This window comes from Ranitomeya variabilis, chromosome 4 (genome assembly GCF_051348905.1).
Source record: "Ranitomeya variabilis isolate aRanVar5 chromosome 4, aRanVar5.hap1, whole genome shotgun sequence".
NCBI lineage: Eukaryota > Metazoa > Chordata > Amphibia > Anura > Dendrobatidae > Ranitomeya > Ranitomeya variabilis.
The window spans coordinates 485,569,878-485,584,226 of record NC_135235.1 but is presented as its reverse complement, the minus strand read 5'-3'; the positions used below and the strand labels follow the sequence as shown (position 1 = coordinate 485,584,226).

The window sequence follows — 14,349 nt, the reverse complement described above, 5'->3', positions numbered from 1 at the left end:
AGGCCCGGGCCGGGCTACAGCGCCCGCCTACAAGCACGCCGCCGCCCGCCCATGACACGCCCCCTCCCTGGGCGCTTCTCGTTGCCCGAGAAGCGCCCTCCTCACTTCTCGGCGGCCATATTGGATCAGGAAGTGCGCTGGCGGCTCTGCAGCACCGCAGCGCTCAGGACTTCAGGATCTCCCTGCCAAGCCACCGCAGAACTTAGGTGAGACGCACCCAATAGGATTGTCTTCCCCCCTGCCAGTACGCTCACTCCACAGCAAATATGTCACAGTCTAAGCAAAAACGGACTGGAAAGTCACACTCGGTTATTTTTGCTGTGTGCACCTCCTGCAAGGTATCTCTACCCCGAGGTCACACTACCCCGCTGTGCTCCGCCTGCGAAATGCCGGTGGCACAAGTTGCTCCGGCTCCTGACCCGGAATGTAGCGAGCCTAGTACCCCCGCATGGGCGTCCTCCCTCGCTCGCTCTGTGGCATCCTTGGAAAGGACGATACAGTCCCTCTGTGAGCCGTCCCTTAACCAGGGCACTTCCACGGATGATATAACGCGGTCTAAGATCCTCTCTCGGCCTAGAGGTCGTACCGTCTCCAGAAGCCCTCAATCATCCCATAAGAGGCCCAGGGTGACATCTCCGGTCCGTGATCGGTCATCCGGCTCAGAGAGCGAAGTCTCTCGTCCCTCATCCCCGTCTCATAGCAGGGAATCCTTCCTGGATGACGCATCCAACGTGTCCGGTTCCCCTGAGTATCATCAGGATCAGGAGACTCTAGATTCTCTCATAGATTCTGTTACTCAGACGCTTCAGTTAGAGGAGGAAACTCCGTCCAAGACGGCTCATCCCGTGTCATTTGGGCGAGCCACAAAGGCCCATAAATTTTTTCCTACGCACCCTCAATTCAAGGACATTGTCGATCTCCATAGAGTTCGTCCGGATAAACGCTTCTCAGGTCAGAAGGCTATGCAATCTAAGTATCCGTTCGCTCAGGACCTAACTAAGGAGTGGTCTCAGTCACCCTCTGTGGACCCGCCAGTGTCGCGGCTAGCCACCAGAGCGGTTCTATCCTCCTCCGAGGGCGCGTCTATCAAGCATCCCACTGATAGACAAATTGATCAGATGGCTCGCTCAGCCTTCGAGGCATCCTCGGCTTCTCTATTTCCCTCTTTTGCCATCACGTGGGTCGCAAAAGCCATGTCCCATTGGGCCGAGTCTTTATCCTCTATGGCACTACGGGCCGACTTACCCCCAGAGATTCCACATTTGGCCACTCAGATCGCCAGAGCGGGGGACTTCGTAGTTTCCGCATCCCTAGACGCGGCCAACTGTGCCTCACAGGCAGCGGCCAATGCTGTCACGATCCGCAGATCCCTTTGGCTCAGGGACTGGAAAGCGGACTCGGGGTCCAAAAAATCCCTCACGTCTCTCCCATACCAGGGCGAACGTCTATTTGGGGATAAACTGGACAAATTAATTGCAGATTCCACAGGAGGAAAGAGCAAATTTCTTCCCCAGCAACGAACTTTTCGCCCCTTTCGCAATCAACAGGGCCGGGGCCGATATTTCCGTTTCGGCTCCAATTGGTCCAATCCCTCCTCCGCGCCATCTGGCGCTGGGAGAGGGCAGCGCAAGGACAGAGCCTCCCAGCCGTCTTACAAGCCTTCTCCCTCTTGGAGAGGCAGACCCAGACAACAGGGATCCCGAGGGCCCAGACCCGGCAGGTCTCCACCTCAATGACTTTTGGCAAACACCAAAGGACTCCGACAGAGTAGGCGGCCGCCTACTTTTCTTTCGGGACGCGTGGCTCTCGGTAGTTCCCGACCGATGGGTCCGCGACCTAGTGTCTTACGGTTACAAGATAGAGTTTGTCTCTCTTCCCCCATCTCGTTTCTTCCAGTCCCCCCCTCCCAGAGCAAGGGTCGATCAGTATTTCCAGGCTATAAGGGCGCTATGGGAAGACGGGGTCATCATCCCGGTACCTCAGAACGAGAGGTACCAAGGTTTTTATTCCAACCTTTTCATCGTACCAAAAAAGGACGGCTCAGTACGTCCGATTTTAGACCTCAAACTCCTCAACAAGTACGTACGCGTACATCATTTCCGTATGGAGTCCCTCCGCTCGGTAATTGCCTCTCTGGAAGAAGGCGAGTTTCTGGCATCTCTAGACGTACAAGACGCCTATCTGCACATTCCCATCCTACCGTCTCATCAGCGGTTCCTCCGCTTTGCCGTCCAGGGACACCATTTTCAGTTTGTCGCCCTACCCTTCGGGCTGGCCACCGCTCCTCGGGTATTCACCAAGGTCATGGCAGCTGCCGTGGCCATTCTCCATGCTCGAGGTGTAGTGGTGTTGCCTTACTTGGACGACATTCTCATAAAGGGTCCCTCCTTTCGGTCCTGCTCAGAAGCAGTAGACGTCACAATAGATACCTTTTTGCGCCTGGGTTGGAAAATCAATTTCAGGAAATCTTCCCCAGTCCCGGCTCAAACCATATCCTACCTGGGGATGATCCTAGATTCCTCTCAGGGTCTGGTACTTCTACCCCCGGAAAAGGTATCCACTCTACAGAGAGAAGTCCGAAAGCTTACCCAACCTCGCCCTCACTCCCTACGCTTCTCCATGAGGGTACTCGGCAGGATGGTGGCGGCAATGGAGGCAGTGCCTTTTGCGGTTTTTCACCTCCGTCCTCTACAGCACGCCCTTCTGGCAGTATGGGACAGGAATCCCGCCTCGCTAGACCGCCGTCTCCTTCTCTCTCGTTCCATCAGGCAGTCCCTCAGGTGGTGGACCAACAGGTCCTCCCTGACTCGGGGGAAGTCTTTTCTTCCGGTCCACTGGTTGGTTGTCACAACGGACGCCAGTCTCTTCGGCTGGGGTGCGGTGTTCCGTTGCCACTCGACTCAGGGTCGCTGGTCCCCGCAGGAATCTCAGCTACCCATCAACATCCTAGAGATTCGGGCGATCAGACTGGCACTCCGCCAGTTTCAGCCGTTTCTTTCCGGCCGCGCGGTCAGAGTCCAGTCCGACAACGCCACTGCGGTAGCCTACATCAACCGCCAAGGGGGCACTCGCAGCAAAGCGGCCATGGTCGAGGTATCACTCATTCTCCGCTGGGCCGAGACCAACCACTCCATACTCTCAGCAGTTTACATCCCGGGCGTGGAAAACTGGGAAGCGGACTTTCTAAGTCGCCACAGTCTCGATCCCGGAGAGTGGTCTCTCCATCCCGCAGTCTTTCACCAGATATGCTCTCGTTGGGGGACCCCGGACGTGGATCTGATGGCATCTCGCCTCAACCGCCAGGTTCCCGTCTTCATGGCCAGGTCTCACGACCCTTCAGCTTTCGGAGCCGACGCTCTCGTCCTCTCATGGCAGAGTTTCAGACTCCCATACATCTTTCCCCCAATTCCCCTTCTGGCAAAGGTTATCAGGAAAATCAGGGCAGAACGGATTCCAGTAATTCTCATCGCTCCGGACTGGCCGCGCAGGACGTGGTACGCCGAGATGGTGCAACTGGTTTCAGACGTACCCTGGAGGCTGCCGACCCGCGCAGACCTCCTGTCTCAAGGGCCCATTTACCACCCGAACTCAGAGGTCCTGTGTTTAACGGCATGGCCGTTGAGTCCTGGGTACTGAGGCAGAGGGGTCTGCCGCAGTCGGTCATATCTACCATGCTCCGCGCACGCAAATCTTCTTCCATGCGCATCTACCACCGCGCCTGGAAGGCTTACTTCGCCTGGTGCAGGGATCGGGGACGGTCTCCCCTCCAATTTTCTATTCCTCACATTTTGGAATTCCTCCAATCAGGCGTAGATTTGGGCCTTGCTCTCAGCTCTCTTAAGGGCCAAATTTCTGCTCTCTCGGTTCTTTTCCAGAGAAGGTTTGCAAACAAATTGCAAGTCAGGACTTTCATCCAGGGGGTTTCTCATATGGTTCCACCTTACAGGATGCCCTTGGAACCATGGGATCTGAATCTGGTCCTCTGTGCTCTTCAAGAGCCCCCCTTTGAGCCCTTGCAAGAAGTGTCCTTGCGTTTCTTATCGTGGAAGATTGCTTTTCTCGTGGCCGTCACGTCTATTAGACGTGTCTCTGAGCTAGCAGCCCTGTCCTGTCAACCTCCTTTCCTCGTGTTCCACCAGGACAAGGTAGTTCTAAGGACATGTCCGACTTTTCTTCCAAAGGTCGTTTCCTCATTCCATCTTAATGAGGAGATTGTCCTTCCTTCACTGTGTCCTGCTCCTTCTCACCGCACGGAAAAGGCTCTCCACACTCTGGACCTAGTGAGGGGTCTCAGACGTTATGTCTCCAGAACTGCGTCTTTCCGTAGGTCAGACGCCTTGTTCGTTCTTCCGGAAGGGCCACGGAAGGGACTCCCCGCTTCCAAGGCTTCCATTGCCAAGTGGATTCGTTCTGCCATCCAAGAGTCCTACCGCGTCAAGGGTCACGCTGCACCTCCGGGGATCAAGGCTCACTCTACCCGGTCAGTCGGCGCGTCCTGGGCCATCCGGCACCAGGCATCGGCAGCGCAGGTCTGCAAGGCTGCTACATGGTCCAGCCTACATACATTCACGAAGCACTACTATGTGCACTCTCAGGCCTCGGCAGATGCGTCCGTTGGTAGGCGAATCCTACAAGCGGCAGTGTCTCATCTGTAGTTCATAGGTGCGCACAGCATTCCTAACTTCATGTTACCCACCCAGGGACTGCTTTGGGACGTCCCATTCGTCCTGTGTCCCCCAATGATACGTAGGAGAAAAGGAGATTTTTGTGTACTCACCGTAAAATCTTTTTCTCCGAGTCATCATTGGGGGACACAGCACCCTCCCTGTTAGCCTAGTTGGCTCAATTGTTCTTTTCAGTCTGAGTTTGTTGACTATGACATGTTTTCTGTTTGTTATCTGGCTTACTCCTACTGCTTTGTTACCGAACTGGCTCTGGATTGTCCAGCCTGTGGGTGTATACTGCAGGGGAGGAGTTAATCTTTTGTGTGTGTTTAACTTAGTGTCCTCCTGGTGGCAGCAGCATAACACCCATTCGTCCTGTGTCCCCCAATGATGACTCGGAGAAAAAGATTTTACGGTGAGTACACAAAAATCTCCTTTTTGCGTTCTAAAAGTCAAACGGTGCTCCTTCCCTTCCGAGCCCTGCCGTATGTCCAAATAGTACTCCTCCCCCAATATGGGTAATCGGCATACTCAGGAGAAATTGCACAACAAATTTTCTCCTGTTACTCTTGTGAAAGTCATAAATTTGGGGCTAAAGCAACATTTTTGTGAAAAATAGGAAAAATTTTCATTTTTTTCCTTGCACATTCTATTAATTCCTGCGAAGAAGCCGAAGGGTTAATAATTGAGTTTTGAAGGGGGTAGTTTTTAGAATTCTGTCACTCTTCGTTATTTTCTGTCATATAGACGCCTCAAAGTGACTTCAAATGTGATATTATCCCTAAACAAAAAATGGTAAACTCTGTTGGAAAATTGAGAAATTGCTGGTCAACTTTTTAACCCTTCTAACTTCCTTAAAAAAAAAAAATAGTAAAAAGAGTAAATTTTATATATATGTTTGAAAAATTGTGCTGATGTGAAGTAGACATGTGGGAAATGTTGTTTATTAATTGTTTTGTGTGGTATAACTATCTGATTTAAGGACTTAAAAATGTAAAATTTTGAAAATTGCTAAAAACAAATTGTCAAATTTTCGATATTTTCATAAATATATGCAGATCATGTTGACCAAAATTTACAATATGTCCCCAAAAAACTGTCTTGGAATCAGTGGGACCGATTGAAGCGTTCCAGAGTTACCACATAAACTGACACTGTTCAGATTTAAAAAATTTGGCCCGGTCATTACGGTCAAAATTGGCTTGGTCATTAAAGGGAATCTTGTCACCCCAAAAATCGTATATGAGATAAGGCCACTGGCATCAGGGGCTTATCTACAGCATTCTGTAATGCTGTAGATAAGCCCCTGATGTAACCTGAAAGATGAGAAAAGCAAGTTATATTATACTCACCCAGGGGAGGTCTTGCTGCGGTCTGGGTCCGATGGGCGTCGCGGTCCGGGTCCGGCACCTCCCATCTTCATACGATGACGTCCTCTTCTTGTTGTCCTGCCGCGGCTCCGGCATAGGCGTACTTTGTCTGCTCTGTTGAGTGCAGTATAAAGTACTGCAGTGCGCAGGCTCCGGGAAAGGTCAGCGAGGCCCGGCGCCTGCGCACTCCAGTACTTACTCTGCCCTCAACAGGGCAGGCAAAGTACGCTTGCGCCGGAGCCGCGGCAGGAAGACAAGAAGAGGACGTCATCGTAAGAAGATGGGAGGCCCCGGACCGCGACGCCCATCGTACCCAGACCACAGCGGGACCGCCCCTGGGTGAGTATAATATAACCTGTTTTTCTTACTTTTCAGGTTACATCGGGGGCTTATCTACAGCATTACAGAATGCTGTACAGGTCCTTCTCAAAAAATTAGCATATAGTGTTAAATTTCATTATTTACCATAATGTAATGATTACAATTAAACTTTCATATATTATAGATTCATTATCCACCAACTGAAATTTGTCAGGTCTTTTATTGTTTTAATACTGATGATTTTGGCATACAACTCCTGATAACCCAAAAAACCTGTCTCAATAAATTAGCATATTTCACCCGTCCAATCAAATAAAAGTGTTTTTTAATAACAAACAAAAAAACCATCAAATAATAATGTTCAGTTATGCACTCAATACTTGGTCGGGAATGCTTTGGCAGAAATGACTGCTTCAATGCGGCGTGGCATGGAGGCAATCAGCCTGTGACACTGCTGAGATGTTATGGAGGCCCAGGATGCTTCAATAGCGGCCTTAAGTTCATCCAGAGTGTTGGGTCTTGCGTCTCTCAACTTTCTCTTCACAATATCCCACAGATTCTCTATGGGGTTCAGGTCAGGAGAGTTGGCAGGCCAATTGAGCACAGTAATACCATGGTCAGTAAACCATTTACCAGTGGTTTTGGCACTGTGAGCAGGTGCCAGGTCGTGCTGAAAAATGAAATCTTCATCTCCATAAAGCATTTCAGCCGATGGAAGCATGAAGTGCTCCAAAATCTCCTGATAGCTAGCTGCATTGACCCTGCCCTTGATGAAACACAGTGGACCAACACCAGCAGCTGACATGGCACCCCACACCATCACTGACTGTGGGTACTTGACACTGGACTTCAGGCATTTTGGCATTTCCTTCTCCCCAGTCTTCCTCCAGACTCTGGCACCTTGATTTCCGAATGACATGCAAAATTTGCTTTCATCAGAAAAAAGTACTTGGGACCACTTAGCAACAGTCCAGTGCTGCTTCTCTGTAGCCCAGGTCAGGCGCTTCTGCCGCTCTTTACCTGGGGAATGCGGCACCTGTAGCCCATTTCCTGCACACGCCTGTGCACGGTGGCTCTGGATGTTTCCACACCAGACTCAGTCCACTGCTTCCTCAGGTTCCCCAAGGTCTGGAATCGGTCCTTCTCCACAATCTTCCTCAGGGTCCGGTCACCTCTTCTCGTTGTACAGCGTTTTCTGCCACATTGTTTCCTTCCAACAGACTTACCATTGAGGTGCCTTGATACAGCACTCTGGGAACAGCCTATTTGTTGAGAAATTTCTTTCTGGGTCTTACCCTCTTGCTTGAGGGTGTCAATGATGGCCTTCTTGACATCTGTCAGGTCGCTAGTCTTACCCATGATGGGGGTTTTGAGTAATGAACCAGGCAGGGAGTTTTTAAAAGCCTCAGGTATCTTTTGCATGTGTTTAGAGTTAATTAGTTGATTCAGAAGATTAGGGTAATAGGTCGTTTAGAGAACCTTTTCTTGATATGCTAATTTATTGAGACAGGTTTTTTGGGTTATCAGGAGTTGTAGGCCAAAATCATCAGTATTAAAACAATAAAAGACCTGACAAATTTCAGTTGGTGGATAATGAATCTCTAATATATGAAAGTTTAATTGTAATCATTACATTATGGTAAATAATGACATTTAACACTATATGCTAATTTTTTGAGAAGGACCTGTAGATAAGCCCCTGATGCCAGTGGCCTTATCTCATATACGATTTTTGGGGGTGACAGATTCCCTTTAAGGGATTCATGTACGATTTATCAACAGTTCGGTACATTGTAATGGTTAATCTAGGATTTGGGGCTCATTATATTGAACACTAAAGGTGAAGTGATTTACAAGTTTATAAATCTTTGTTGGCGTGTGTTGCGTTTCTTGTCCTCACTCATATAGTGGACTGGTGTATTTTTGTGACTACCATATATCACTGCTTGATACATTTGTTTCTGTTTTTCAGTTCACTCCTGGAGGAATACCATTAGAGGTGGAGGAATTCTATGTCAAGTATAGAAATTTGTACGTTATTTCACGTTTTTTGTTCTTGTGATTGATAAATACTAGATAAATCAAGGTTTCAGCTTGAAAGAATATGCAGTAATTTTCTGGCTGGTCACGCTATTTCTAGTCATTGCTGATTGAAGGATTTTCTTGTTCCTCCACTAATCAGCAAAGTGAAGGGCCAGCGCTCACCAATCAGTTCTGTGTCCCCTTACACTTATCACCAGCGTAGCAGATCGTCTGTCCCAACTGAATGATTCGGAGCTGCAATACATGGCATACACAGATCTTTGCTCATATGTTGTGCCCGTGATTAAAAAAAATTATGCTAACTGCTGATAAGTGAGTTTTCACTCCACCAAAAATTAGTAGCCTAATTAATGGCACCCTTTAGTCACAGATTTGTGAGGGGAGGGGCTTAGCATTTTTTTCCCCTTTGTTTAACTTGAATTTTATGGGGGGGTTTATGTATTTTCTGTTTTATAAGAGGTTTACAGGGGGAAAAAACTGCAAAAAACACCATACCTAAAGCAGCAGGCTACATTTAGAGATATTCAAGGAGGACCCAAAAAGGCTCAAAAGTATAATTCCAAAAAGCAAAAACAAACAAGAAACAACAACACTGTTTGTATTGCCCTTAATATTTAAAAATTGTTTATATGCAGGCATCCTAAAAGAAGTATTCTATTCTCTAGCCTTTATGGCATACCCAATAGATATCCTCTGAATTCTTGATAGGTGAAGGACCCACCTTTTTAACTCCCACTTATTGAAAGAATGCAGGTGGGCTCTGGTGTAGCTCTCTTCATTGAAGTCTATGGGAGTTTAAAAATAAAATAATGCCAGTGGTCTGCTTTTGTGTTTTTATTTTTCTACGTTTCTAATAGACTTTAGTAGGGAAAATGTTTCGCTTCATTCTAACTGCTAATATTAGGTTAAACGTAAGTTTTTAATTTGTTTTTGTATGCAAAGACCATGACATTTTCTCCTACTCCTCATTGGGGGACACAGGACCATGGGTTTTATGCTGCTGCCACTAGGAGGGCACTAAGTTAACACAGAAAGATTAACTCCTCCTCTGCAGTATACACCCCTTCACTGGCCAGGATTCAACCAGTTCTTGCTTAGTGTCTGTAGGAGGCACTTGGGTCTGTTTTCAGACCCCAACTTTTTTATTTTAATTTTTATTTTAATTTTAATTTTTCTGTAAATTTTTATTTAACGGAGTGAAGGGGGCGACGGATTCCTTTTATAGGGTCCGCTCTCCCCCGAACCATCAACAGGCGAGCACGGCGAGTATACCTCCCCGTCCCTCTCCTGTGACATCTGGGGCACGCCAAATTTTACTGGGGCGACGATCCTTCCCCGGTAAGACGGCGAGCACATAGAGCCCAGCTCTAATGTCCCTCTCCAGGGCCCGACAGAGGAGGATGTATCACTTGAGACAAGGCCCACATCTGATGGTGTCACACAGCCCCAAGACAAAGCCCCCTTGGGGGACAGAGGAAGATGTATCAGGGGCCTCTCCATCCCCCGTCCAGGGTGCATGGATTGAGCGTGCAACCTCACAGTAACAGGAGGTCCTGCAACACTGAGTACATACCCTCCCCACGCTCCCATCTGCAGCAGAGATGCGGTCCGGGTCCCTGGGGAGAGGCGCCGTCGGCCGGGGGTCAGCGGTGCTCAGCAGCGCTCCGTTGCGGCCGCCGCCGCGTATCGCCGGCAGGGCCCAGAAATTTAGTCCCCGGCTTTTCGGCCAGACTAGGCCGCAGTGTGCAGATCCGCCCATGGCCGTAACCCCGCCCCCTATTTCGGCGCTTCTCGTCTGGGACGAGAGGCGCCCTGCAGATCTCTGGGCCATATTGCCACTCATCTCCTGCGGGGACAACAAGACCCCGAAGGTGGCTCACGCTGACTGGCACTACCAGGACCGCTGCGGCTACATTCCTCCCCGGGGACACAGGCACAGGAACGTGGGTAAGCTGCTTCAAGATAGCTTAACCCCTTCCCTGCACCACAGTGCATATCCTGCCCCGGTCTCTAAAGACACTATGTCTCAACCTAAGGAGACCAAAAAGGGTAACAAGAAGCACACAGTGTTTTTCACTTCATGTGCCCCTTGCAATACGGCCCTGCCCTGAGCTCACAATACCCCGTTATGTGCGGATTGTGACCCGGCCTCTTTGCAGCCGCCTCCCGCCGCCGACGACCCTGCAGAGCCTAGTCCACCTGAGTGGGCCACTTCCCTGTCACAATCTATGGCTTCCCTAGCCAAGGCAATTGACTCCCTCCGGGGTCCCTCTTTAAGTCAGACCGCGGAGGACTCTGGCGACTGTACGGATCCGTCCACCAGCAGGGGGCGTACTCTGTCACTAAGGGCTCGGGGTTCCAGAAAACGTACCCATGTCCCATCCCCTGACCACGGGCTTGTTTGTTTTTCAGCATCTGCGAGTTCAGTCTCTCGTTCCCCTTCTCCAGAGAACCTAAATGACTCTGAATATGAGTCTGACGATTCTTACGTCCAGGATTCCTCGACACTCGATTCTCTCATTGAAGCGGTCAACAAGACCCTGAAGGTGGACGAGGAATCCGTATCTACTCCAGAACACGTGGTGTCTTTTAAAAAGATTAAACGGGTCCAAATAGTATTTGTCACTCATCCTGAGTTTAAGGAAATCGTACAAAAACACAGGGACCGTACTGACAAACGCTTCATGGGTCAAAGGCCCATCGAGGCGAAATACCCTTTTGCTCAGGAACTAATCAAGGTCTGGCTGCAGTCTCCCTCAGTGGATCCTGCAGTATCACATCTCGCTTCCAAAACTATCCTATCTCTGTCAGACGGTTCCTCAGTCAAGAACCTCTCTGACCGTCAAATCGACTACCTGGCTTGCTCCGTCTTCGAGTCCACAGGAGCCTGTCTCTTCCCATCCTTCGCTGCTTCTTGGGTGGCTAAGGCTATGGTCGTTTGGGCTGAGGTGCTTACCACGACCATCCAAGACACTACTCTCCCTCCAGAGGCGATCAACTTGGCTAACCAGGTAGCCCAAGCCGGGGACTTCGTAGTTAACGCCTCAATAGACGTGGCCAATTGCGCTGCACAGGCAGCCGCAAATGCAATCTCAATCAGAAGAGCCCTGTGGCTCAGAGATTGGAGAGCAGATTCTGCTTCCAAGCGTACTTTGACATCTCAACCCTACCAAGCTGGTCGCTTATTTGGAGAAAAATTAGACCAAATAATCTCGGATGCTACTGGGGGGAAAAGTAAATTTCTCCCCCAACAAAAGCCTACCTGGCCGTTTCGGTATCAACAACAATCTCGATTCCGGCCTTTTCGCAACAATCCCTACTGGTCATCTACATCCTTCTCCCCGGCATCAGGACGAGGTTCGCGCGCTGACCGAGGCCCCCAGGTCTCAAACAGACCTAACCGTAACTGGAAACCCAGACCGAGATCATCTGGGACTAAGGTCCAGATCCCTTAGATCCTCCACTCAATGACTCGTTGCATCATCCGGAGGACATCAACAAAGTAGGAGGTCGCTTACTTTCGTTCCGTCAAGCATGGCTCTCGGTCGTCCACGATGAGTGGGTCAGGGAACTGGTGTCCTCCGGATACAAAATAGAATTTTCCTCCCCCCCCCGAGATGTTTCTTCCAGTCGTGTCCTCCCAAACCAAAGACAACAGCTTTTCTCCAGGCCATACGGGCACTACAAAGGGATGGAGTCATCATTCCGGTCCCCCGAGACCAAAGGTTCAAGGGGTTCTACTCGAACCTATTCGTGGTCCCAAAAAAGGATGGATTGCTGCGTCCGATTCTACACCTAAAACTTCTGAACAAATTTGTCAAAATTCGGCGCTTCAGAATGGAATCCCTCCGCTCTGTCTTCGCGTCCGTGGAAAAAGGAGAGTTCCTAGCATCTATAGATATCAAAGATGCTTACCTCCACATCCCAATTTTTCCTCCTCATCAACAGTTCCTTCTCTTCGCATTTCGTGAGGAACACTTCCAGTTTGTGGCCTTACCTTTCGACCTCGCCACCGCTCCCAGAGTTTTCACAAAGGTCATGGCGGCTGCCATGGCCATTCTTCATTCCAGGGGAGTGGTGGTACTTCCGTACCTGGACGACCTACTGATAAAAGGCCCATCATACCCAGCCTGCGAAGAGTCCGTCGATCTCACGGTGGATACTCTTTCTCGCCTGGGTTGGAAGATAAACTTCCAAAAATCCTCTCCGATCCCGACTCAAAGGATTTCCTTTCTTGGAATGACACTGGACACTTCCCGCGGTCTGGTCATTCTCCCTTCTGACACAACCTTGGCCCTGCAGCGGGGAGCACGGAGTCTTTCCCCTCCTGTCTCCCACTCTATTCGTTTCAGCATGCGCATTCTCGGGCAGATGGTAGCAGCCATGGAAGCGGTTCCGTTCGCGCAATTTCACCTCCGTCCCCTACAACATGCGCTGCTGTCGGCGTGGAACGGAAACCCGTCCTCTCTCGACCGCCGTTTCATTCTATCCCCACAGGTCAGAAAGACCCTCAGGTGGTGGACGCTGAAGTCCTCCCTGAACCAGGGAAGGTCCTTTCTCCCGGTGCGGTGGCTGGTGGTGACCACCAATGCCAGCCTCATGGGCTGGAGGGCGGTTTTCAACCACCACACAGCACAAGGGCGGTGGTCCTCTCGAGAGTCTCGTCTCCCCATCAATATCCTGGAAATACGAGCTATCAGGCTAGCGTTGTTCAGGTTTCACCCCGTCAGAATCCAGTCCGACAACGCCACAGCTGTGGCGTACATCAACCGTCAAGGGGGAACCCGCAGCAAGATGGCCATGCTCGAGGTGTCCCACATTCTCCGTTGGGCCGAGTCCAACCATTCGCCCATCTCGGCGATCCACATACCAGGTGTGGAGAATTGGGCTGCGGACTTCCTCAGCTGCCAGGGTCTCGCCTCGGGCGAGTAGTCCCTCCACCCGGAAGTTTTCCAGCAGATTTGTCATTGCTGGGGGACCCCGGACGTGGATCTCATGGCCTCCAGGTTAAACAACAAGGTCCCACAGTTCATTGCATGATCTCTCGACCCACGTGCCGTCGGAGCAGACGCCCTGGTCCTGCTGTGGCGTCAATTCACATTTTCCCCCCTCTTCCCCTGCTACCGAGGGTCATCAAGAAGATCAGGGCGGAAGGGGTACCAATGATCCTCGTGGCGCCGGACTGGCCGCGCCAAGCATGGTACGCGGAACTGGTTCAGCTTGTCACCGACGTCCCCTGGCGTCTTTCAGATCGCATGGATCTTCTCTCACAGAGCCCGATTTACCACCAGAACTCAAGGGCCCTGTCTTTGACGGCCTGGCCATTGAATCCTGCATTCTAGGCCAAGCGGGTTTCACTCCCAAGGTGTCCTCCACCATGATCAGGGCAAGGAAACCCATGTCCATGCGCAGTTACCACCGTACCTGGCGAAGCTTCTTCGCATGGTGCGACGCACAAGGACGATCTCCTCTGGTATTTTCCATTCCTGCCATATTGGAATTTCTACAATCAGGACTAGAGTCGGGTCTCGCACTTAGCTCTCTCAAAGGACAGGTGTCAGCATTGTCAGTCCTGTTCCAACGAAAAATTGCCAGTAGATTACCGGTGAAGATGTTTTTTCAGGGAGTTTCCCATGTGGCACCTCCCTACAAAATGCCTTTGGATCCGTGGGATCTTAATCTGGTTCTTGGAGCTCTTCAGGAGACCCCCTTCGAACCGCTGCAGGATGTCTCTCTAACCTTCCTTTCCTGGAAGGTAGTTTTTCTAGTGGCTATTACGTCCATCAGGCGTGTCTCGGAGTTGGCGGCACTTTCCTGCCGACCCCCGTTTCTGATTTTTCACCCGGATAAGGCAGTCTTGTGGACCTATCCTTCTTTTCTGCCCAAGGTCGTTTCCTCTTTCCACCTCAATGAAGAGATTATGCTGCCTTCATTCTGTCCGGCACCAGTCC

The 14,349-nt window shown here is 50.5% G+C and overlaps 1 protein-coding gene across 5 annotated transcripts in view; it reads left to right on the top strand.

Moving 5' to 3' along the window:
• CHD6 (chromodomain helicase DNA binding protein 6) overlaps positions 1 to 14,349 on the top strand; it is a 229,436-nt gene that overhangs the window by 85,822 nt on the left and 129,265 nt on the right. For all 5 annotated transcript variants that reach the window (XM_077251925.1, XM_077251921.1, XM_077251924.1 and 2 more), the window contains exon 7: positions 8,328 to 8,386. In XM_077251925.1, coding sequence (XP_077108040.1) covers positions 8,328 to 8,386 — 59 coding nt within the window. The remainder of the gene's footprint in view (positions 1 to 8,327; positions 8,387 to 14,349) is intronic.